General features: G+C 41.7%; 2 protein-coding genes across 3 annotated transcripts in view; both read left to right on the top strand.

Moving 5' to 3' along the window:
- Window positions 1-2,207: 2,207 nt before the first annotated feature.
- Window positions 2,208-6,387, top strand: klhl30 (kelch-like family member 30). Of its 2 annotated transcripts, none has more exons than XM_069680356.1 (7): window positions 2,208-2,982; window positions 3,079-3,277; window positions 4,069-4,155; window positions 4,307-4,462; window positions 4,726-4,914; window positions 5,536-5,681; window positions 5,812-6,387. In XM_069680356.1, the coding sequence occupies exons 1-7, from the start codon at window positions 2,209-2,211 to the stop codon at window positions 6,058-6,060; spliced, it is 1,800 nt and encodes a 599-aa protein (XP_069536457.1). In that variant the 5' UTR covers window position 2,208; the 3' UTR covers window positions 6,061-6,387. The 2 variants fall into 2 exon arrangements, with proteins under 2 accessions (XP_069536457.1, XP_069536458.1); XM_069680357.1 differs by having other exon boundaries at window positions 2,208-2,990; window positions 3,111-3,277.
- A 505-nt stretch (window positions 6,388-6,892) lies between these two features.
- Window positions 6,893-24,570, top strand: part of crocc2 (ciliary rootlet coiled-coil, rootletin family member 2) — a 39,354-nt gene continuing 21,676 nt past the window's right edge. Inside the window, exons 1-12 of the mRNA XM_069680582.1 lie at window positions 6,893-6,949; window positions 7,849-8,002; window positions 8,144-8,265; window positions 17,121-17,291; window positions 17,379-17,462; window positions 18,159-18,262; window positions 19,324-19,468; window positions 19,925-20,031; window positions 20,601-20,807; window positions 22,546-22,642; window positions 22,831-22,920; window positions 23,020-23,154. Of these exons, the coding sequence (XP_069536683.1) occupies window positions 6,893-6,949; window positions 7,849-8,002; window positions 8,144-8,265; window positions 17,121-17,291; window positions 17,379-17,462; window positions 18,159-18,262; window positions 19,324-19,468; window positions 19,925-20,031; window positions 20,601-20,807; window positions 22,546-22,642; window positions 22,831-22,920; window positions 23,020-23,154 (1,473 nt within the window). The remainder of the gene's footprint in view (window positions 6,950-7,848; window positions 8,003-8,143; window positions 8,266-17,120; window positions 17,292-17,378; window positions 17,463-18,158; window positions 18,263-19,323; window positions 19,469-19,924; window positions 20,032-20,600; window positions 20,808-22,545; window positions 22,643-22,830; window positions 22,921-23,019; window positions 23,155-24,570) is intronic.

Raw genomic sequence — 24,570 nt, 5'->3', positions numbered from 1 at the left:
TTCTAATTTGTTAAGAACGCAATTTCGGAACATATTCCTAACACAGCTTGGCCGTGAACTTGCAGTAAGAGGAGATGATCTGGCGTAATAATAAAATTAATCGTTACACAGATATCTGAGTAATTTTAATTCTTGTACGACTGACTGACTTAAATTATATATAATTTCCTTAATGTTAGACTAATTACACCCACACTACATTCTTAATATTTGGTACCTGTTTTAGTTGTAATCTCGAAGATCTCAGTTTCGCTCTCTTTGGCGGCACCTATGGCGATAAAGGGTAATTACTGGAGCACACTTCCCAGATATCCAGACAGTGTTGCATGTGTGACATCCACGGTTGGCTCCGGTTGTAACTCTTGATTTTCCTCATTGACGGTTGCTGTCCTTTTTAGACTGTTTGCTTCATCTGAGCGTCGAATTTGTTTCCTTTTCTTTGGATTTTCACTTATTTTTTTGTTCAGCCATAGTAGATTACTGTTGCAGAGACCGGAAAAGCAGCTGCTTAGCTCCACCTACCCTCTCTGGCAGACCAACCACTGCTGGCTGATGGAAAACGCGTCACTAACTGGGCGCTGCTTGTGATTTTTTTCCGCAAAAGTCGCCACAGAAACCCAGTCTGTAACACAGCAAATGCAAAGGCTTTCTTCAGTGGGCCATAGGCTCAATCACCATTGTGCTACCTCATTCAGCGATAGATGGTGACTTAACAGACTTTATTTAAATGAAAATCTTCGAGATTATTACTAAAAAGCACTTTTAATCCCACCTAACCTATTTTAACACCTACATACACACAGTATTTTATTTATTATCGTGTAAACAAAACGTGCAATAATGAGTTGCTGCTATGTCTCCTTCGCTGGCTTCAAAATGTAAACTATGTGCCTGTAACAGCAGCTGTGGGTCCCATGGTTGTTGTTTGGAATCTGGCTTCAGCAGGCGTCACTGTCAGTCCTAAAAATAGCTGAAAGGCAGGCAACCCGTCCCAGTGACTTGGCAAAAGCTGTTTCGCCATGCTGCCCTCTCCATGTTGATGAGCTACAAACTGTCTTTTAACTGAAAGGATGATCCATTATTTCCATTCTCTGCCTCTGTGGTGAGTATGTTTTTGGTTACTAAGTGTTTGATGACAGGAACTGTAACTTTTTGTTGTCTTCAGAGGAGATAAAAGTCACTTTTACAGTGTGTACCACTAGTCACGAGCCACAAGTACTTTGTAGTCTTTGTAACAACACAGTGATGCCACACTAAAGGACATTTCTTACAAGAACATTTTGTTTTTTTACTCAATAAGAAATGTCAAAATGTTTCCTGAGTTCTAAACTTAGACTCTTAAAATGTATCTACATTTATCTTTAGCTACATTTTAAGCCTTTTTTCAAAGAACAAAAATATAATCTGTTACCATTTATTGTAGATTTTTCTTTTGAAAGCGATAAATGACTTCCTACTTTAGTGGACCATCTTTTTCAAGTTCAAGTTCTTTACTCTGATACGCAAAATAACAACAACAACAACAACATTGAAGCCAGCCACAACAACGTCACCTAGTTTTCATGCTCACAAACAATGTTCATACATGGTTAATAAAAAGTGTAATCTAAGTTGAAGTTTCTCTGCATGATACAGTTTGTGAAGACAAGTTTTCCAAACCAAATATGCACTCATCAGGGAGGCAAATCTTACGGTTATTAGAACATACAAATGTCTGGATAGAAACCAGAGGATCTGCAACCTTTGTGATGATTATCTTTAAGGAGTATCATATTTATTTTTAATATAACAAAGTGAACTTTATGAACCATTGAAAAAGGTATTTGCAAAAGATGTATTATTCCCCATATATGTTTTAAAATACTATGATTACAATCAGAAAGGCGTTCTGTTTGTGCTCCACACCATGTGGTCATGAACCTGAGTTACTTACTGCGTTGTCTTGGCAACCATGTCTATTTAAATTACATTGAAAATAAAAATATGTTAATGGACAATCTAAATGTTAAAAGGTTTGTTGAAAGATTTTGTGCCTCTAGGTGAAGTATTATCGATTATTAAGTATTATCTGAGGGAAAAAAACGGCAGGATTTTGAGAATGATTTGTTCTGCATATTTATATGTTTTTTGCTTTCATGGCAGGTAGACTCAGTTTTGAACATCCCTGCTGAAAGAAGATCTGAGCTACATTTTGAACTGAAGTCGACCATGGTGCGCAATGTGGACGACCTGGACTTCTGCCTGTCATCCCATCCTCAGAGCATTCTGGAGGGTTTGCGCTCCCTCTGCTCTCAGCCCAAACTGGTTGATGTTACACTATGCGCAGGCGGTCGAGACTTCCCCTGTCACCGCGCCGTGTTGGCCCTCTGCAGCACCTACTTCCGCTGCATGTTCTCTGGGGATTTTGTGGAGAGCATAGCTGCACGTGTGGAGCTTCAGGATGTTGATCCAGATATACTTAGCTGCTTGCTGGACTTTGCCTACACAGGCAAACTGACCATTAACCAGAGCAACGTGGAAGGGCTGATCTGCACCTCCAGCCAGCTGCAGTTCCAGACGGTGAGAGCCGTGTGCAGCCGATACCTTCAGCACCAGATTGATGCGACAAACTGCCTGGGAATCCTGGAGTTTGGGGCGATCCATGGCTGCCCTGAGGTCATGGCCAAAGCGTGGGCCTTCCTCTTGGAGAACTTTGAGGCTGTGCAACAAGGTGAGGAGTTTCTGCTGTTGGAAAAGGACAGATTTGTCTCCTTCCTGTCCGATGAAGGACTACACATCCGGTCAGAGTGCACTCGTGTGGAGGCCATCCTGAAATGGGTCAGTCACCACAAGGACTCTCGGCTCTGCCACCTCCTTGAACTCCTCACTTTGTCCCGGCTTTCTCTACTCAGCCTGGACTACCTGTCTGACACCCTGCTGAAGGACAGTCTGGTGCAGGCTTCTCCCAGCTGCAGAGAGGCTGTGGAAAAGGTTCACAGAGAGGTTAGTAAGTTCATTCTTCATGCTTGTTCTTTCCTTTTTTCTTTGTTGTTACATTTGAGTAGATTTCCCAAAACAATAATGACTTTCACTTTTTAGAAAATGGATTTGGCACCAGAATACTTGGACAGACTGAACGCACAGAGTCCACAACCAAATCTGCAAGAGGTGCTGTTCGTGATGGGAGGTCGTTCACTGGATGATTCAGATGATGATGACTCAGATGAAGATGAGGAAAGAGACCCAAGACTGCAAAGGCTGCTGCTCAGGAACTGTGCCTTCTACAACACAAAAACAAGTACAAACATTTTTTGCAGTTTGTTTAAGTTCAGAATCATTTTACAGAAGAACTTTGCTGGCAAATCTTTGTCTGATTCATCGGAACAGTTTGGCAGATGTTTTGTAAGTCGTTAAATGTAGTGCTGATAGAAAAGCAGCGTTGCTTGAATGTGTTCCAGATGTGACAAAACTGTATCTTCTTCTCAGTTCCTCAAGTGAATGTTTGATAATGCAGGGCTGAAAGAAGGTGTGTTTTTGAGATGTTGGATGGAAAGATTGTTTATCTTATTTTATAATCTCTAGTTTTATGTTAAGGCATGAAAACTCCAGCCATGTTGAAGTTTGCTGATTCATTAACTGTATTAATTTTACTTAACTGCTCCTGTATGACATTTGCCCACCCTTGCCTGATTGTCCTGCCATACATTTTGTCATTTCTACAGAAGAGTGTTCGGGCTGGGCAAAATAACTTGCCAGGGATTGCAGATGAAAATTTACCTTTACGGTTAAATCTGGCACATTTTAATGATGGACCTCAAAGTCAATTAAAGTGCACTGTCCCTTAATAAATGATAATAATAATAATAGTACACACATAAACATAAAAAATGACTTTTATTTTTATGTCAGACTTTTATTATTTTGGCCAGGACTGAGAAAAATAGAGGAGGAAGATTACAAAATAAAAATAATAATCCCCCCTTTTTTTGTAACTTGTGCATTGCCCTGATACTTTTTTGCATATCTGCTTCCTGCATGTGTGAAAACATGAAAACTCCAACATTTTCTCCCTCTTCTTTCTCTCTGCAGAACAGTGGCATGAGCTCCCAAATTTCCCCAACCCTAACAAGTGGGGTTACTCCATGGTCAACCTAAACAATGACGTGTATGTCACGGGTGAGTCAAGTTTTTGCAACCCTTTAAAACACAGAATCTTCAGGAGCAAAAGGAAAACAAGTGATGATAAATGGTTTAGCAGAGCTCATTAGTTTCTCCTTTTAGAAATGTAAAACAGACCTTTGACAAAGTGCTTTTCTCTGTCTCACAGGAGGCTCACGAGGTTCGAATACCAACACCTGGTCGACCACAGAGACCTGGAAGTACATCACAAGAGAGGGAAGGTGGGTTACTGTGGCACCCATGCTTCGGCCTCGAACTAACCACACGTCGGCAACGCTCAACGGGGAGATTTACGTCATTGGAGGTAAGAAAATAAATACAGTTGTGCATGTGGTGCCTGAAACCTGCAGTGCAATGGAAAACTTTGATAAACTCAAGCAGCTCATCGACCCATAACGACTTACCTTGGCAGTGAATTTCCTTACATTTCTCCTTTGTGGTTGAATCGGTTCAGATACGGCCACACTCTAAGAACACACATCTTAATATTCATTAAAAGTTTTTCTTTATATTATGAGACTATGATTCAAACTCATCACTTATTCTTATAATGTTTTCCTCCCTTAGGTACAACAGCAGATCGTGTTGAAGTTGAGCATTATGACCCTTACAATGACACCTGGGCCTTGACCTGCCCGGCCTTGAAATATATGACAAACTTCACAGCAACTGCGTGTCATGGGAAGCTCTATGTGATTGGCTCATGTGCTGTAAAGTACAATGCTTTGACCATGCAGTGTTACAACCCTGTTATAGGTAAGGATAATCAAAATAGACTTCAATTCTGTGAGCCTATTTATTTACAATTATTATCCATTGTTCTGCTGTTTTATGGGCTATTTTTCTCCACTTCCTAATAATGATAGTAGCTTACTTGCAAATCACACTATTTTTTCGCTTACCAGTATGATTTCTGTTGAGATATATTACAAATATTAGCCATGTCCCCACAACAAAAACTTTCCCCTGGGACTAGGAACCTTTTGAAAGTCCACAGCAGGGTAGGGTCCAAATTAAGTTCAGTATTTTACCAGCCGAAAAAGTTCCTTTTTGGGGAATAGTTCTTCCCGGAAATACAGTAAATTTGGGGGAGGGTGTTGCTGCACCAAACATTTTCATTGTTGTGTAAGTGGTGTTATTATTGTATTGTTTTTGTTCCTTTAAATTTGCTGTTAAAGGATTTACTTAACCTTGTCACCTAATTGTCATCTCACCTATTGTAATCATTCTATAAGTTTTGAATAAAATAGCTTTGTTTTTTTTAGACACATTTAACTTGTTTACAGAACCAAAACAAGATTATTGAATCCGTGTAGATAATTTATTTTTTGATATTCTTCTAAATTCATTATATATTTGTTTTCATGTTTTTTACAGAAAGCTGGATCAGCATATGTTCGCCCTTCATCCCTAAGTACTTGTCCTCTCCCTGCTCTGTCTGTGTGGATGGAATTATATATCTGGTTGCTGACAACACTAAGAAAGTCTACTCTTATGATCCAGAGGCCAACATGTGGCAGAAGGTGGGTTTAGATTCAACTGCTGGCTATAGTCATAATACCGCAATCCAATCCCTTGCTAATTTAACAGCATTATAGTATTAAGTTTTATTGCCCTGTTATTTTGCCTTAAGCTGACTTTTCCCTTCTCCAGGTTCAGCTTCTCCACATGCTCCACGAGAATGGCGGCCTGGTAACATTAGATGGCAAGCTGTTTGTCACTGGAGGACATTGGAAAGGCATGGAGGGGGACTATGGGGTGGAAGTGGAGATTTACAACCGAGCATCCAACACCTGGGAGGTGGAGTGCTTCCTGCCAAGACTTTGGTTTTACAGCGGTGTCTGCACCATCTTCCTTGATCCATCCCAGTGGCCTGAGCTCTTCCCCATAGATTCAACATAATGGCCTCCTGTCCTGACAGATAAACTCAGGGTCAAAGAGCTCACAGAGGCGTGTAGCTATCATACCTGTATGTTTCAATGCAAATGGCAGGATGTCATGGTGTCCTATCCTAGAATAGTGTGTTACATGATCATCAGGTTGTTTCTAGGGCATTGCTTGGCTGCTGTTCAGTTTATTTATACTTTGTATCATGTGTTTGAGATATGATATCTTATTTGATTTATTGAATGGTGCTCGTGATTCACTTAATATTTGCAGAAGTAGTTTGTGAACTATTGTTTTGATGTTAATATTGTTACCATAATGGATTGTATATCAGGGATTTAGACTTGGAAATGCTGGAATTATTAATAAAATGTGTTAAAAAAATGATTAACCTGGTGTAAATCCTCTTTGGCAAACACGGTTCACTTTGCCTTCAGTGCCTGTGATGATCATTAACCCATCGGAATCCTGGCGTCTGCCCTGCCATGGAAACACACAAGCCAGCATTCTATTACTATGGCAACGGCCCGGAAGTGCGTGGTCTTGGTAACGTCCACTGGAATTAGAATGCTACTCTACTGCGGTTTCTTCTAAAGTTTCTTTGCTAAACTTCCGTCAGTGATATATTTTCAACATTCTAGCGTTTTCTTTAAACAGTTATTTGTTCAGTGTTTATTTCTGACAACGTTATTTTAACTTGCAAGGTTTTAGCTTTGTTTGACTCAACATTTAACTTCTCTCTAACTGGAGTCTTATTAGTTAACTAACTTATAGCGCTAGCCCTAAGTTTATCTCTCGTCAAATGAAAGTATTTAAGGTTTAACGTAATTCGTAAACAGTTTCTGCAATGAGTTCTCAACGGGAGCCAGGTGCACACTCACCTAGACTGGAGGCTGTGATTCAGGTAGGTAATGTAACAGCTGTTGTGTATTAGTTAACTTGCCGTCTTTCAGGTTTTAACAGGCTTTTCAACGGACATTCATTTTTAAAATACTTTATTAAAAATGTGAATAGTGAAATTAAATATGGCTGAATTCCATTAAATTGCTTAAGCTTCATTGCCCTGGTATTTTTCACGGCGGCTCACTGTCACAATACTATGGCTTAGGACTCTAATTTCACCTACTTTTAGAAGTTAAAATGTCTGACGGAAAATACATGTACAAAATGTTAGAAAGCGTTGAAATACTTTTCTGCAAGAAGTGGTGAAAGTAAAACATTATCAGCACCAAGTATACCTCTAGTAGCATAAAAAGAGGACTAATGGTCGATATCATAATAATATATAATGTATAAATGCATACTTAAATACTAATAGCATCAGTTAGTGACGTGAAACACTATTTACCCCTTAATTTTAGTGGAGCAGAAGTCTAAAGTGAAAAGTACTATTAAATACTATAAGTACAAGTAGTCTACCTGCAGGTGCACTCACTCCAGTACTGTGAATTAATCTAAATGTACTTGTATTTCATTGAAAATGTCCAACTACTCCATACTTCTACTACTCATTTGAGAGCAAAATATTGTACTTTTTATTTCACAGCAATTATATCTCAGTTCTATTTTCTTTAAAGAAAAATAATTCAGAATATTATTGACAATATATCACTATGCTGTAATATAGCCTTACTGTGTGAAAAGGGTCCCTTCATTTGTATACTTTTTTACAAAAGTAAAAGTGAGAAGATAATATTTCTGTTTAGTAGAAGTACTTTTTTATCTACCGTTTCCCCATAGTATCACCTTAACAATTTTTTCAGCTAGTTACGTGATGTGTTTGGTTGACTGGTATGATTGTAGAAGTTGGAGGAGTCCCTGCTTCGCTCAGACAGCAGCTCTGGGGAGGGGACTTTGACACTGCGAGGTGATGGACAAGAGTCCAGTGTCACACCTTCACCAGTCTCCAGCCGCATCCGCCAGATCATCACCCGCAACCTGTCAGAGCAGCAAACTGGTAGAACCAAGAGCTTTAATTTAAATAGAATTGAACGCATGCAGTACAAACAATACATCTGCCTTGCTAGATATAAGTTATTGTGTAATCCATGTAGTAAGATTGACACCTCTGTATGCATGATCTGTTTCTGCATCCCAGTCGAGAGCTCTGAGGTCACTGAGCTGGAGGAGAGCAAGGCCCTGAGGGAGCAGCCGTCTCCGAGCCAGATGAACCATGACCAGCCGTCAGTCAAACAGGCCAGTCTCACTGACAGGGTAGGAGTGACACAGGGCAGCATCGCTTTCTTAGGTCAAGGCCAAGCTGTGGAACATTCGAACATTTTTAGCTGGGCCCCTGCTATTCTGTTAAAAATATTAACTCTGTAACAGAAAAGGAAAACTTAGAGCTAAGACCAAGAAAAACTAAGATATCATCAAAAATATAATATAGATCTATAAAGAATGTACAGGTGATAAGTAGATCTGATACACACACTTAATTTGAACAACAATACACAGGAAGTTTAGTAATGTAACTAAAAATCTGTTAGTCTTATCGTGTGCAAACTCTGACCCATCAGCTATCATCTGATGATGTTTTAGCCTATGGTGGCAACTGACAATATTTAGGAGCTGGCAGTTGCCAGGTGGTGACAACTAAAACTGGATCTCTATCTGCACATTATTTTCAGATATATGTTTGCATTTCGGCCAGTGCATTCTGCCTCTTTTGCTCTCCACGCAGTTGTTTTCCTGCCTGCAACCAAAGCCATCTCAACTGTGATTGGTCAATACTACCTGTACTGCATACGTATCAAAAATTAATGCTTTTTCTACCTAGATGTGTCTCCTAACTGACACTGCATTTGCAGACATTGGTTAAAATGTCAGATGTTAACCCAGCTCTTGCAGGAGTTGGAGTATGTAATACTGTTGATGGCAAATTTGTGCAGTTTTGTTTGGAGATGAGATCAAGAAGGTCAACCACACTAGAGCATTTACTGCAAAAAGCTACATGCGTTTGAAATGGAATATGGTTACCATAAACAGCAGTGTACCACAGCTCTTTCCAGCAGGGAAAGGCTTTTGGGGCAAAACAAACAAACAGTGTGGGGAGGTTGAAACAGCTTTGCATGTACTGTGGTGAAAACAGAGTGGAAAAAGGGTGGATTACACATGTACAGAGTCGTGATATAATAGCTTGGAAAAAGCACATATTTTATGTCATACATATTTTTAATTATCTGATGTAGAATTACAGTTTACATTTTACACTAAATACTGTATAAGCATCCTTTGTGTGTGTCTGTGTGTGTGAGCATTGATGCAGGAGCGCGTGTATGTGTTTGTAAGTGTAAATAAGAGAGAAGGGGGGTGGTTCATGAAGGGTTTCCTTGTGGTCTGTTCAGGTAGACTCAGACCCCCTGTGCTCATGAGGACCGGCGTCTCCCTTCATAGCCCCCCCATGGTTGCCCCTCCATGAAGCGGCTGATGTTTTGGGGGAAAATTGTGAAGGTCACTGGCCTCCTCCCTCGAGACCGTCGAAGAAAAAGCTAATTTTTCATGGTGCACAAAGCAGCCATTTGTGATAACACTGCCCTCATTCTGCAGTGTAAATCTAATGAACTCCCACTGCTTGCTTTACTCTTAGTACTTATTTTAAAACCAAGGCTATAAATATAACTTAATTAGCTTGGCAGATATATATAGCATATTTATTTTATGATATTTTTAGATGTGTGAAAAGGCACTAAACAGAGAAAACATAAGTGTTGGTGATATGCGATGCCCACACCACGGAGGAGCAGTTTGAAGAGTTGAGGGGCCGGGTTAACGCCTTTCTTTTTTCAACAAGTTTACCAAAATGTGCTCTTGTTAACGCCGCTGGTTGTGTTATCCAGTAATGTCTCACAGGTCAGGAGGTTCATTACAAGCCTCCTGTTGGGACTCGTCTCCTCCGGTGAAAACTCCTGTCTTTTCCTTCCTATTTTTTCAACGATTCTTTGGCACCATTACTGTAATGTGATGGTAATTCATTGTGCTAATAAGTGCCCTAGAGCCAAATGTACTGGCTTGGTTGTGGCATCCATGTGAAGCTAACATTAATGCCAATAGTCTTATCTGCATATAGGTTTCACCCTCAACATTTGCTGCTGAGGGGATATTACTGAATATATCATATATCAGTGTTTCGTTTCAAAATGAAGTGATTTATGGAATTCTTCTATTTTTTGTCGCACATGAGAAAAGATTTGTCTGATGAAGTGCAAATCATTGAAAAATAGTTGGTTGCAATATCATAAATGCGATGCAGTGAGTCAGCACGCTCAAGTCCACGCCTTTGCCTGCTGCACAGCTTGAAATGCACCCAGCCCCAATGCCAATCCCTGCAGCTGGTGGGCCTAAGGGGCAGCGTGTCAATGTAGTTTCCTCGGGCTGTTCCTGACTAGATGGATGACTTTGCACATTGCTCATAACACTGTACTGTGCACTTTTTAAAGGTTAAGTGTATTAGGTCAGCTTCAGTGTAGTGTCCCAAGAGCAGCTTTTAGGTGCATGTGTTGCTGAAAAGCACCCAACATGGTGAGGACAAGGTATAAAGTTTGTCATCTAAAGCAAACTAGGATATTTCCTAAAATGTCTACTATTCCTTTTAAAGTTATGATCTCAAAGATCTCAGTGTCGGTCTCTTTGGCGGCACCTTTGGCGATAAACAATAATTCTGGGAGCACACTTCCCAGATATCCAGACAGTGTTGCATGTGTGACGTCCACGGTTGGCTCCGGGTCTAACAGTTGTAACTCTTGATTTTTCTGGCTGACGGTCGCTTTCCTTTTTTTAGTTTGTCTTCATCTGAGCGTCGAGTTTGTTTCTTTTTCTTTGGATTTTCACTTATTTTTGAAGTTGTATCTGTAGTCACCGATCTTTGCTTTGTTTGTTCAGCCATAGTAGATTACTGTTTACTCGCAACACTTGCAGGGACCTTAAAAACAGCCGCTTAGCTCCGCCTACCCTCTCTGGCAGACCAACCACTGCTGGCTGATGGAAAACACGTCACTAACTGGGCGCCGCTTGAGATTTTTTCCACAAATGTCGCCACAGACACCCAGTCTGTAATTCTGCAAATGCAAAGGCTTTCATCAGTGGGCCATAGGCTCAATCACCATTGTGTTACCTCTTTAGGCGATAGATAGTAAATTAACAGACTTTATTTAAATGAAAATCTTCGAGATAATTTCTTTAAGCAACTGCTTTTTAGTTTGAACCATGTGCCCCCTTACACGTCATTAAGATTACATTAAATATGATGTCAAATGTTTCTTACGGAAACCCATCTCATGCTCATTCTGTCACAATGACAGCTGAATGTGTGAGGCCCACCACTGAATGTGTGACAGCTGAAAAACATGCCTAGTTATCCAAAATCCCCATTTTTCGTCAGCTTTTCAGAAGCCTCTTTGACCTGACTGTGCACCATTAATGCAATACTGGTGAAGTCACACCTGGACTCTGAAAGCCTTCCTCTGTTGCTCTGTTAAGTCACTCAGCTTGATCTCTGGTGACCCCAGAAAATTGCCCCTGAACCCGGATAAACCTTGACCCAGTTTGTGAGTTGCATGGCCTCAGGAGGTTGGAGAGCAAGTTGGGGTGAATTCTGAACCCTCTGTGTTGCTTTTGGAGGCCCGCCAGTGTGCATTTTCTCAGACATAGACATCCATACTCTACTGCCTGAACACTAAGCGAGTGGCTGCACAATACCGCAGTGTGGCAGTGAGTTGGATAAAGATAAACTCTTGTTGAATGATTTCTGACACCAACTGCCATTTACCGTGCCCTCTGAAATCTTGAATCCCCCGGGTCTCTGCAAAAGAACCCCGTCAAACGTAGTTGAAGCAGATAAAGTCTGTTTTTAAGGATTGTGTTACTGTCCCCTTTTACCCCGCTACCCCCCTCTGTTTCCAGTTTGTTTTTCCTGCTGGCACAAACCCATTTATATAGGCTGCAGTTTAATTGGAACACTGCCAAAACTCTCCACTATCATGAAATTGTAAAAATTAATTGCCATCCCCAGAGAAACTACGCTTAAAAGTCCATCTCAGCGCTGAATTTCTGATGAAAGTATTCCATTAAAAGTTTTCAACTTTTGACATTAGGCAGCTCAAGTTACCTGACTTTAAAGTCAAACATTAAGCACACTTTTCAGTTCTTTTTCACATGTCAAGGTTGTGTAATCAGAAGTGAAGTCTTGAACTGGCTGAGTGGGTCTATGTGTGTGCAGGCTTTGTGCAGCATTGTCCTTGCCGGGGGCATTGTGTTAAGTACTGCAAGGCCGGCCACATGCTTGTGAGTACACAGCATGTATTATTAGTTTGGCCGTATTTACACAGATCACTTGTATCCCTTTGTGGCATCACGCAGCTGCTGTCCCTGTAACCAAAAAGTTCACTCCATGGTAACATACACACAGCAGCTCCCCCTCCTTACTTCCATTCCCCCTGTTTGTTATCCCACATTGTGTAATTACCATCAGTGATGATACATAAACAGCTTTCACAATCAGCTGGGGCTCTTTCACGGAGTCAGCACTCAGGGGGTAATGTGAGGGGAAGGGGAGCTGGTATGTTGTTGAAGTAGGATAGTACGATTTTTTGGGCAGCTTGGGGGCGATGGACATCCGCTCCAGCTGTGTTTAGGAATCTGACAGATAGTGCACTCCATTAATTCCCTTTATTAAGCCTCTGGGCCCAGGCCAAGCCAGGGAAAACGGTTGCAGCTGTAACCCTTCACATGCTGGCTGGACTGCACACTCACAGCCAGATTTCCCCGAGTTGAGAACGAGATAGGAAGAAAGAGGACTGAGGATGTGGAATATTTGCAGGATATGCTTGGAGATTTATTTCTGCATAGAAAGACAGTGTTTTATAGTTAAGAAAAGACCATTCTTCAGAAATGCATAACCATTTCCAAGACATTCACAAAACTCTGTGGAAACCTTCGAGAGACTGTTGAGATCTCCAAATGTTGTGACATTAGGTCAGGGAGAGAATATTGTAATCATAACTTGGTAACTGTAATGGATTGGAGTTTGATCTACCACATGAGCAAGGCAGCAAGTTTTGGCCCAAACACCAAAGGGCCTTGAAAATGATTCTCTTGTTGCTTGTTGGCAGATGAATCAAAGCGAGATTATCCCTTGATGTTGTTTGAAATATTTATCAAAAGAGACAATGCAAGGAGTGGCACAAATCATAAATATCAAGGAATATAAAAGGCTAATTCAAAGCACATTTTAAGAAACTAAAAAAGTCTTTTACTTTGGAAACATAAGCATGGCTCAAGAAACAAATACTAGGGAATGGAAAAAAAAGGAAAGGAACCATATGGAGGCATAAAACATACCATGACAAAAAGGCTGTTGTATAAATTGTATCGTGAACATTATTGCAAAATGGCAGTAGATGACCTCAAAGAGATGGGCTTCATTGGGATCTGGCTCAGCCCATTTTAGGGGGCCACAGAGGCTGCTCGAGAGTGATTGTACTTTGAGGCAGATCGTAAATAGCAAGGGGTGTTCAGTGAGCACACTTTTGGGCCCCCAGTAAGCCCTGTAAGCCCCTGAGTTAGGGCAGATGGAGGACTGGGATTACTCGCCTCTCTTTTGCCTTTTTACAGTCACCACTGATGGGTGTGTTGAGGAGAACAATGAGTTCAAGCTCACTTGGGGTTGAGGGTGATGAGATTAAATGATGCAAGCAGAGCAGTGGAATAGATGGTGGTGTAGGAGAGTTTAGTAAAGGTGGGGGTCTCCACTACGGGCTGTTTTGGCGCCCTCTTGGGAGCTTCCTGCTCAGAGCATGGCTAATCCAGAGCAGCCTCCGGCCTCCTGCTTTACAGCTGACTGGGGAGAAACAATAAAAAAGCGTCCCCTTCGTAGTGCGTGGAGCAGGGGCGAGGCACTGGCAAGACGCCCACACACTGGAGCTATGTATGAAAACGTGCAAGCAACCCACCTCATCCGGGCAGGGCGGGGACTGGTAGGAGTTACCTTGGACACCTGGTCACTGAGTACACAGCAAGGTAGGGAGGGTGTAGTTATTAACAGTGGCTGTTGTTGATAGAAAGTCAAGTACACATACTTATGGACAAATTGTTCAGTCGAGGATGACATATGTCCAAAGAAGAGTTCCAGGTTAGCGTTACCATCAAATGTGCAGATCAGAGTTCCCTTCAAACAAACTAAGATTTTACATTCTGTGTTTATTTACCAAACGCATTGTGTGCATCCCCGAGGCCTGAAAAGATGGATACGATGACATCTTTTTAAAAACACATTTTAAATCTATGATTATTAACAGCCTTATTAATAAGCTAGCAATTTTCAACCTTACCTTTATTGGTGCTTTGCTAAGCCTCTCTCTGTGTTAATTCCAGGATATGGAGTAGCAGGATTATGCATCACACCCCTGAGCTTGCTTGTGTGCAAGTCAGCTTTGGACATATCCATGATACAAACAAAAAAACAACAGGAAAAAAACAACAACAAAGAAACAAGCAATAGAGCATCGAACATACAAAAGAAAAAGTGATACTGGTGATGTAAGGATGCAGCAGGTCAGAGATAAACACTGGTGCCCGATCATACAGGACAAGAACATTAAATGAATCCTGAATTTGTTGGGAAGCAAATGTGGGGAAGATAAGATGGGTGTGTTGGGAGTCGTCCTACTGGACTTAATCAACAGCCTTGCAGCAGTGTTCTGGGTATGGATCAATGATTTAATGTGTTGAAAGAACATCGCCTGATCAAATAAGACTTCAAAGCTGAAGAAAGGGACCAAATGCATCAAACAACCTTGCAAGCAATGATTATGATCTAAGTCTTATCTGTGTTTAGCTGTAGAAAATTTCCGGTCATGCAGTCCTAAATGGCAGTCAGACAGTTGTGCTTACAGTCAGTTTCATCAGGCTTAAAAGACAAGTACAGCTGAATATCATGAGTGTGTAGTGATATGCGATACCTTTAAATGATCTGAAATAACAGGTAATATTGGTGGTTAATCAACTGGGACCCATTGAGACCCAATTGGGTGTTAATAACCATGCCTATTGTATTGATGTTGTCTTCTTATGAGGAGGAGTTCAAGCTAGTTTTGGTATGTTTTTATGTTACACTGGTGCAGCACAGCACTCTATAAGGGCTCCAAATTCACATCGTGCTCATCTGCTGTCATAAATCTCATGCGCTATGGCCCTCTGTTCAAGGTGTATTTATGAACTACATGCTTGTTAGTAAGTCAGTGTTATTGCTATAGTTGTGCCAAAATAGTTGAAAAGATGCATAATCACTTCTGCTTCACACACAGCTGTTTCCAGGAGTCCCTTTAAACACAGCTGCTGCAGTTTTGTGTGTTTCAAACACTCCGCCCATGTTGTTCCTCCCTTCTCAGTCCCTAAAGCTGTCACCTCAACAACGGGCAGTAAAAGAAGCTTTTGTGCTCACCAGGTCCTTGGAGAAAAACACCAAACGCACACAGCCAAGGGCCTGATGGCCGTTAGTGTACTTTGTAGTATAAAATCTGAAAGGGGCATTTGAAAATGTGTTAATAATGGTGGCAAAGTGGCCGGGTTCAGTGTTGAACAGTGAGACTATTGTCTTGGCTCTCTTGGAGCCTGCTGGAGAGATTAAGCACCCAGAGAAGAGATGAGGTACAGAGGAGAGGTGGGAGGGAGGGAGTGGGTCGCAGGGTTGATTTGAAGGGCTTGGATGGTGGTTGGGAGGGAGGGGGCTTCCTCGCTCTCGCTCTCTTCCTCTCCTTTTAAATGAGAAGTCGGCGAGGGCAGCTGGAGGCACGCAGAGTGTTGTAGTGCTCTGGGGCCATGTGGTTTGTATTAGTGAGGACAGGGTGTCTGGCACCAGGATGGAGAGTGGGTGGTGCAGAGGGAGTTTAGGTTGTGTGAGGTTGAGAGGTTACAGGACATTTGGATTTCAGATATGGGAGAGGATATGAGATTCCACAATGAGAAAGACCAGTGCATGTGTGTATCTTTGTTTTTAGATTCACTTGACAGATACAGCAATCATGCATTAAAACCAGTAAACACACAGTACTTGGACATTCCTTTGACTGACATTATTACCCCTCACGACGTCTTTAAGTCTAGCCAATATTTGTCCAACCCTTACAATGCATGGATACTGATGGTCTCTAGATTAGCCAGTCAATCAAAAGTTGACAATTACATGCTTTCTGTTCACTGGGGGAACATGCTATGCACATATTTTATGCTATCGCATCAGTATCATTGAATCAAGTGATGATAGTAATTACCAATCAGGAGTGCCGTATTCTAAGATGTTCTTTTTGGCATGAACATGCATTTATGTAAAACCTCAAAAATGCATTGAGCTCAGCTCCCATGCATTAACTTTATTTGTTCTAAAGCAGACTTCACAATGAACTGTTGAAAACTGCTTAATGACTCGACTGAATACAAACATCTCCTTTATACAAAACATTAATCACTGGTATATCTCGATAGTAAGGGCGAGAAAAACTGAATTACTGGCCTGTTAATGGGAAGGCTGCTTTTAAAAAAAGAAAGCCAGAGTAAGTTAGATTTTTAAAGTATCTAACTGGAGAGATGTCAAAGCCCCTTCTACCCTGAAACACAAACATGCCCTGCCTCACTTCTGTTGCAGGAAGAGTCCATGATAGAGCATTCAGGAGAGGAGCGTGATGCACGTTATCATAAACATATTAAGCTCTCTCTGCCATTTTTGTGCTACAAGCGTTTAGCACAGTAGCTTGTGGATCCAAAACTTTAACTTTATGTTTACCCAACATGCCTTGAGCGTGGTACAATATAGTTACACTGTTATAATGCATCCCTTGCCAATCATCAACACAATGGCCAAAAAAATGAGCATGCCAAGCCGCCTCAACACGAGTCAGTCGGTGGTGTTATTGCTAAGCTGTCAGGAGGCATTGCATGGCTTGTGCAAAAGGTCGTCTTTGACTACATAAATGTATCTAATTTAATAATAAATCAGTGCAGAGTGCATGTATATTATGTGTTGTAATGTGAAATGTCCTGTCATATTGTCTCTCTTGCTGAAGCTGCTTTGTCTCCACCAGCTTGATCAGATGCTGATGCCGCAGTCAGCAGTGGACTCAGACCAGGACAGCGTGTCACCAGCATCCCTGCAAACCCTTCAGAGCAAGGAGAGAGCTTACAGACAAAAGCTACAGGTCTACCAGGAGGCCCAGCAGAGACAGGCCCAACTTGTACAGAAGCTTCAGACCAAGGTGACTTAACAATGGTCACCACAATTCAGAAATTACAAAAAAAATAAGCTCCTCTGGCTCAACTTTCCACTGTTTGTTTTATACAAGGTACTTCAGTACAAGAAGAGATGTGGGGAACTGGAAGAAAAAGTGCTGGAGAAGACCTCCGGGGCTGAGAAGATGAGATTGGTGGTAAGTCTAGACTGTAGCATCCCTGGCAAGTATACATGTATATATTCTAGTCTAAAGTCTGGTCACACCCCAAACTTTCCAAGTGAAATTGCCTTGCTGGTAGGATTGAGAAGAAGAACCGTAGTCCAGCAGATATATTCAGCAGGTCTTCACTCAGTTGAAAACCTTTGGGAGCCAATGTATTAGACAGTGCTCCCCATCACCATCATCCCCAAATGAGGGAATGTCATTCAGAAGAAGCTGTCCCATCACTCCAATAGAGTTCAGAGATCAATGGCAATGCACATGGAGGCCCAGCAACTTACTAAGACACTTTATGCTGGTTGTAATCCTTTCATTTGTCCCCCATTTGTAGTAATAATGTGTAATGTGTCAAGGCAAGTTTATCCTTTATGCACATAATTGAATCCAGCTGTTTATACAAGCTATAAGACATTTAAACTACGAGTAAAGGAATCATGCACAACTAAAAAGTAAACGGGGACTTTTCATCTACTGAATAGGAATTATGCTTCAATATTAAATGTCTTTAATTCATCCATGCTAATATTCTTTGGCCTCCACACACAATTTGGTTAAATAGATTTAGACTGCAGTTATGATAATTTATAAGTATTTAGTAATCCCTAACTTACTACTGCTACTTTCTATCCAAGTCTTATTAGGATGCCAGTATTAGAGTTGTTGTGTGTTCAGCTGCAGGCCCACCTGGACTCAGCCCAGCGTCAGCAGCGTACAGAGCAGGATCTAAACGTGGCTATCCAGAATAAATCTGCTCAGCTGGAGGAGGAGCAGAAAAGGTGAGAAATGTGCACCATGCAGCGCAGGGTGGGAAACTTGTGAAGCTTCTGTATTCGTAAGTTATTTGAAAAAGTGTTCAAAGTTTGGAATCCAGACATCAGAAAAGCTACAGCGGCAGGGAGTCACTTTTTGGATGCAGACCTAAAGTAGTAAATTCATGGACCAGCCTGTTTGAAATATACTCAGGTTTTACTTTTTACGCTTCTTGTTGAGAAGCAGAAATCAAGCCCAAATATTTCTGTGAAATGCCTGAGCAGAGATATTCCCAGCAGTTCTTTGAGATGCCCTGCTGTTTTTCCTTCCCCTGCTGCAGGGAGGTGGCAGAACATGCCCTTGGCAAATAGTCTCAGCATCCAATTTGTCAAAGAAAATTAGTGGGACTTGTTGGATTTCTTTTCCAAATCATTTTAATGATGCTTCACATCAACTGGGGCCAACTTATGCAGCTGAGGCCAGGTTTTAATGCCCCGTGATTTATGCAGCCGTGGAACTTTGTTTGAAATGCCCATGGTAGAAACTCTGCCAGGACCTGATAATTTTATATCACTTTCTACTCTATCCACTACAACACTTTGTAATGTAAGTGTAATGTAGAGATCAAGTTTACAACCATGACTTATATGTTTTTGCTTATAACTGGGATTACTTAATCCCTCTTTCCACACGTCCCTTTTAACACAATATCTCCATACACGCAAACATGGGTTTGGCTTCCTCTCAGACAGATAACCAAACATTAAAATGTGGCTTGCTTTACTGTAACAGTGTGTGTGTGTGCGTTTAGTGTGAGAATGATGTAAACATTTTTGTAAATGACTATATGAGCAGATCTGGTTGAAATTAAATCTAAGTTGACACAGGCGCTATAAAACTGTCACACATGTTCACCCTGTAAGTGTGGTTGGCAAGGGTGGTTCTAAAGACTACAGTCGATATTTTAGCTGTAAGAATGTCAAAGTTTAGATGCTGTGGAGGACTTCTAGGAGCGTGTCATAACATTTGTTTGTCAGGGTAGAGGTGCCAAATGGTCTTTCAGTGTCATATCCTTTGTTAATTCCAGGTGTGCTGGCCTCAGCCAAGTCAACTCTATGCTGCGGGAACAACTTGAGCAGGCCGGCACTGTCAACATTGGACTAACAGAGAGCCTGTGGAAGGCTCGGGAAGACATTGATTTGTGTGATAACCGTCTGCGCAGAGAGCAAGAGGTGAGAAAAACCACAAAAATGAAGTGCTTGAGTCAGAAAAGCAACAGTGAAAGCTCCAGTTTATTTCTTTTCTGCACAAAGATTGTGCAATTAAACTCCTGTTGAGTTCACATGGGGTAGGAATTCCATTCATAGCCAGTTTTGTCAATTCACTCTCATTCCCTGTTCGTTTCATTGCTATGATTTTTGAGTTGTTGTTTCCTGTGAAAACATTCCAACTGCTGAGGGGGAGGAAAATTTTGTGCAAACAATCCGGCGTTCGTGCTGCAAATGGGCTACATCTGTTGATTCAGGGAAATCGAATTATTTGTATGTGTGCCAGTTTGAGTCCAGGAGTTCTAGTATTGCATATGTTTGGGATTACAATAAAATCAGAGGTGTCATCATTTGTTGTGAGCAACCCTAACCACCAAGCCTTTATTCTCCCTTGCCCTTGTTGTTTGCTTCACTCCTCAGACATGCGCCTCCCGGCTCTCTCGTGAACAAGCTCGTGTCAGAGATCTGTGGCGCCAGGCCGCTTCCCTGCGGAGTACTTTCACCCAGCTAAGGACTTTCACTGACAGGTGAGTGTGGCGCACTGCCAGAAGCCCTCCAGCGACTCAGGATTCCACAAGAACCCCCACCGCTCTTGTGTCTCACACTCACGACAGCAACCACAATCCATCTCTCTCAGCCAAGGATCAAAGTGGAGCAGGTCAACAGGGTCGCCAGTCCCCCCGCTCATTGTTTCCTCACTGGGGGGAACGATGGCTTAAGGTGTCTAGCCTCGCTGTTGAAATCATCAATCAGGGCAGAGCTTGAGCCCTGTAAGATGGGGCTTCTATCATGTTGAACCACAAGGAGCACAACTGAAGTGTAATTTGCTTTAATAATGATTGCTCAGCTCATAGACAGCTGTGATCATGTCACAGGCTGTACTGTAACTTAAACAGAAGACACTTCAAAGTGAGCCCTAATCCTGGAGCTTAACCACAACAGACATCCACCCTTTTCAAATACAAACAGACATTTTTTAATTACAATAATAGCTCACAACTGTACGAACAAAAACAGCACGTCATGTTTCCTTACCATTTTGGATCTTTCACATGTTATGCTACAATCTATAAGTCTTGATGATTCTGTTCAACAGGACTATGTCTGATATGCGTGGGGATTGTGTCGCTGCCAGCCGGCAGCTGCATGTCGCCTGTATGAACTTAGAGGCAAGAGTAACACAGGAGAGCTCCTCTAGTGGTACGGGTATGTCAGCACTGGAGAGGCAGCTGAAGGAGAAGCTCAAAGAGGCCATGCAGCTTCAGGGGCGCTGGGATGCAGAGAAAGTCGAACTTAACTCCAGGTAAAGTCCATCATGAAGCTTCCTGTCTTTTAAAAACAGCAGCCAAAATGACCAAAAGGGTAAAAAAGATAGAGCTTTAATCACAATAGTTGTTTAAGTTTTTCTATCACATTCTTGTCTTGTGCTGATTGTTACCTATATGACAGTGTACTTCCACACTACAACAAAAAAGTCGTTTTGTTCGTATTCTTAATTATATTTTAAACTTTTCAAAAATGGTTGATGACACTTTCTTGAATTTTATTTTCCTCCACCATGACACAAATAGCGTATGAGCTAGCTAGAGGTTTTGGTTTGTCAGTGTGTCAATATGCAGAACAAGGGGGGTGCCGGTTTGGCTACAGTCCTTTAGTGTGGCGGCCCAGGGTTTGGCTCCCATCCTTTGCCCTCTGCCGGGTGTCGTCCCCACTCTCTCTTCCCCCGTTTAGGACACTATCCACTGTCCTCTCTCTCTGTCAATAGAGGCATGAAAATGGCCAATACAATAAAAAATAAATAATAATAAATAAATAAAAATAAGAAATGAAAATATATATATATATGCACAACAGGTCCCTCCATAGCCATCTTCTATTAAACGTCCAGTTTGCAGATTTTCAGCCTCATGACCTGGCCTATCATGCTGTTATGGGGAGCTAATGCCCCGGGAAACCTCTGCTAGACTACATAAAACGTATCATCTGGCGGAGGCCAGGGAGTTTGCTAAACTACACTTCCTCAATCCAAGACTCCCGCCTCCGATGTCATGTCTCACTCGCGACTTTGAAATGTAGACTGCAGACCCAAATATTTTGTAGACGATCCGCCGGTATATTCTCGTCGTATTTCAAATTCTGTCCCGCTCTGGCCCGTTGCCTGCAGCGAAACGGTCGTATTTCACTCCAGCGTCTCTCGCTGGGCCAGTCCTATTAGAGGGAGGAGAGCAATGCACCCTGGGTGTTGTAGGAATGTAGAATGGGTGAAACCACGAGCTGTTTGTACAACTTTCTCCACAGCTATGGCGTCAATTTCAAATATTATTGCTTCTATCGATGACAGAGAACACCAGCTTTGACTGATGGTTGCTTTTACCAGGGGCGAACTGCTCCTTTAAATGAAATGCGCAAATATGTTCAAACAAATAGCACTGCATTTTCTTCAAGGAATGCTTTTTTTAAAATTATTTATAACTATATTAAGGAAACAAGGAAAACTCAACTTATCCCTCAAAAGTCAACACATATTTCCCATAAATAGGGACTCAATAACGACAGCTAACAAGGACTGACAAGGACTTTTGGAAACAAACAAGCATTCAGAACTTTTGGGAGAGAGGTCATCTATAGTTCAATCATTTGAGCAATTGTACCATTCACATTCTTCCTATGATTGACAGGAAGGATAAAACGTAATACCCTAGCTGGAACCGCAGAACTTTGATCATTAAAATCCTGCACATAAAGCTGTTTTCTGTGACTACTGCTTCTGTCCTGATACAGAAGAATCCAGGCTTTTGTACCTTCTCCTTTTCACGTCAGGACTGCAGGAATTTCAGTGCTTTTGTGTTCTAGATCTTAGCTGGCTTTTGATCATGTCAAACGTCATTGTTAATCCCATGATTCTTCACAGAGAATCTGATAGTGTTGATGGTCTAGTAGAGGAGGCGTACATGCCAGTCTTGTATTTACAATGTCTCAAATAACAGTGCTTGTTTGTGATTTTATTCTCTGTCCATTTACATGCGTGTTGATCTTTGTAGGGTTCTGGAGCTGACTGACACAGTGAAACACCTCCGCAGCCAGAACAGTGAGAAGGATGCCAGCCTCGACACCATGCAAAACAGTCTGGACAGGATGGTGAGACGTTGTGAATCATGACTGGGGGTTGGCAGATAGACAAGCGGTTAAGGGGGCTAAATTGGCTGTAGTCTGGACCTTAGCCTTGATAAACAACACAACTTCCTTGTCTCGAGGGCTGCCGTCTGGGGAATGTCAGGCCTGCTTCATGTGTGTGTGTTATCTGACCTAAATGGTTTCCTGCTCAGGAGACGAGGAGAACAGAGGATAAAGGAGAGATGGAGGTCCTCCACACAGAGATGCAAGCCCTCCAGAAGCTTTTATGCCATGTTCAACAGGTCAGAACAACAAGCACTTTCTCGAGATCGTCATGAGGCTAGCACATACAAAGATTAATGTTTTCCACTTTATCTTTAATTTTAATCTGCCGTATCCAGATGGTTGGCGGCGAGGACGATAGCAGCGGGTTTGAAAGTGTGTCCTTCTCACCTCTTCATGGTCGGTCTCCTCTGAGGAACACAACCCTGATGGCTGTGCAGAGTGCTCTCTCCAAGCACCACAAACAAACACAGGTCCAACAAAAGCGGCTGTTCTTAACTGCTCTTTCCTTATTCTGAATGTTTTAGAACAGTTGCTCCTAACCTGAGAGTAGAGACACTGAAAGGTCCCAAAACGATTAAGCCAATACAATATTTATATATATTTCAAAATGATGTTTTTTCCAGACTTTTTGTTACTTTGGAAAGCCAAGTTTATTCATATACATGACCTTTCAGACACTTGTCAGGAATCAGTTCAGACGAAGTGGACCTTTCTGCGTGGAGTTTGCATGTTCTGGCTTCCTAGTCCAAAGACATGCTTGTTTGATTCACTGGTGACTCTAAATTCCCTGTAGGTGTGAGTGTGAGTGTGAGAGGTTGTCTGTCTCTATGTGTCAGCCCTGTGATTGACTGGTGATAAGTCCAGGGTGTAACCCAGCTGTCAACAAATGACAGCTGGGATTGGCTCCAGCCACCCCGCAATCCTGAACAGGATAAGCGATGTAGATAATGGATGGATGTTTAAATAGGCCTTAGTCATATAAAAGTTGCAATAACAATTAATGTATTGAGCCCTGATTAAAATTAGCTAACAGTTTAAGCAGACCTAAGGTATTCAGGAAGCTTGTTCCACAGTCGGAAAGCATAAAAACTGAAGGCTGCTTCACCTTGCTTAAAGTGTTAATCTCAAAGAGTTCAGTTTCGTTCTCTTTGGCGGCTCCTATGGCGATAAACGCTAATTGCGGGAGCACACTTCCCAGATATCCAGACGTCTACAGTTGGCTCCCTTTGTTACGGCTCTTGATTTTCCTGGCTGACGGCCGCTTTCCTTTTTAGACTGTTTGCCTTCATCTGAGCGGCAAATTTGTTTCTTTTTCTTTGGATTTTCACTTATTGTTGAAGTTGTATCTGTAGTCATCCATCTTTTCTTTGTTTGTTCAGCCATAGTAGATTACTGTTTACTCGCAACATTGGCAGAGACCAGAAAAGCAGCCGCTTAGCTCTGCAAATGAAAAGGCTTTCATCAGTGGGCCATAGGCTCAATCACCGTTGTGTTACCTCATTTGGCGATAGATAGTGACTTAACACACTTTATTTAAAGGAAAATCTTCAAGATACTTTAATTTTGGTCCATTGAGTAAATATGTTCCAGAAGACCTGATGAGTCTGGGTGCTTCATAGAGACAAGTTCATTAGATATGTGTTTAGGCCTAAGACCATTTCTGAAGTCACTGATTTTCGTGTGCAAATTCTGTATTCTCTCACCTCTCTAGGAATATAAAAGTCCTACAAAATCTGAAGAATCTTTTGTGGTTGAACTGCTAATGTTCATACTGAGGTCATAAACTTTAATGACACATCACAAGAAAACATTGCTTAATCTTGAGATGCCAGAAGCCAAAAGTATGGAAACCACTGTTTTGGAGAGCTACCATGTTTAACACATTG

This window comes from Semicossyphus pulcher, unplaced genomic scaffold (genome assembly GCF_022749685.1).
Source record: "Semicossyphus pulcher isolate SPU_LCO1_2020_fin unplaced genomic scaffold, fSemPul1.0.p SCAF_4, whole genome shotgun sequence".
Taxonomy (NCBI): domain Eukaryota; kingdom Metazoa; phylum Chordata; class Actinopteri; order Labriformes; family Labridae; genus Semicossyphus; species Semicossyphus pulcher.
This window is presented reverse-complemented; position numbering and strand designations above follow the sequence as displayed.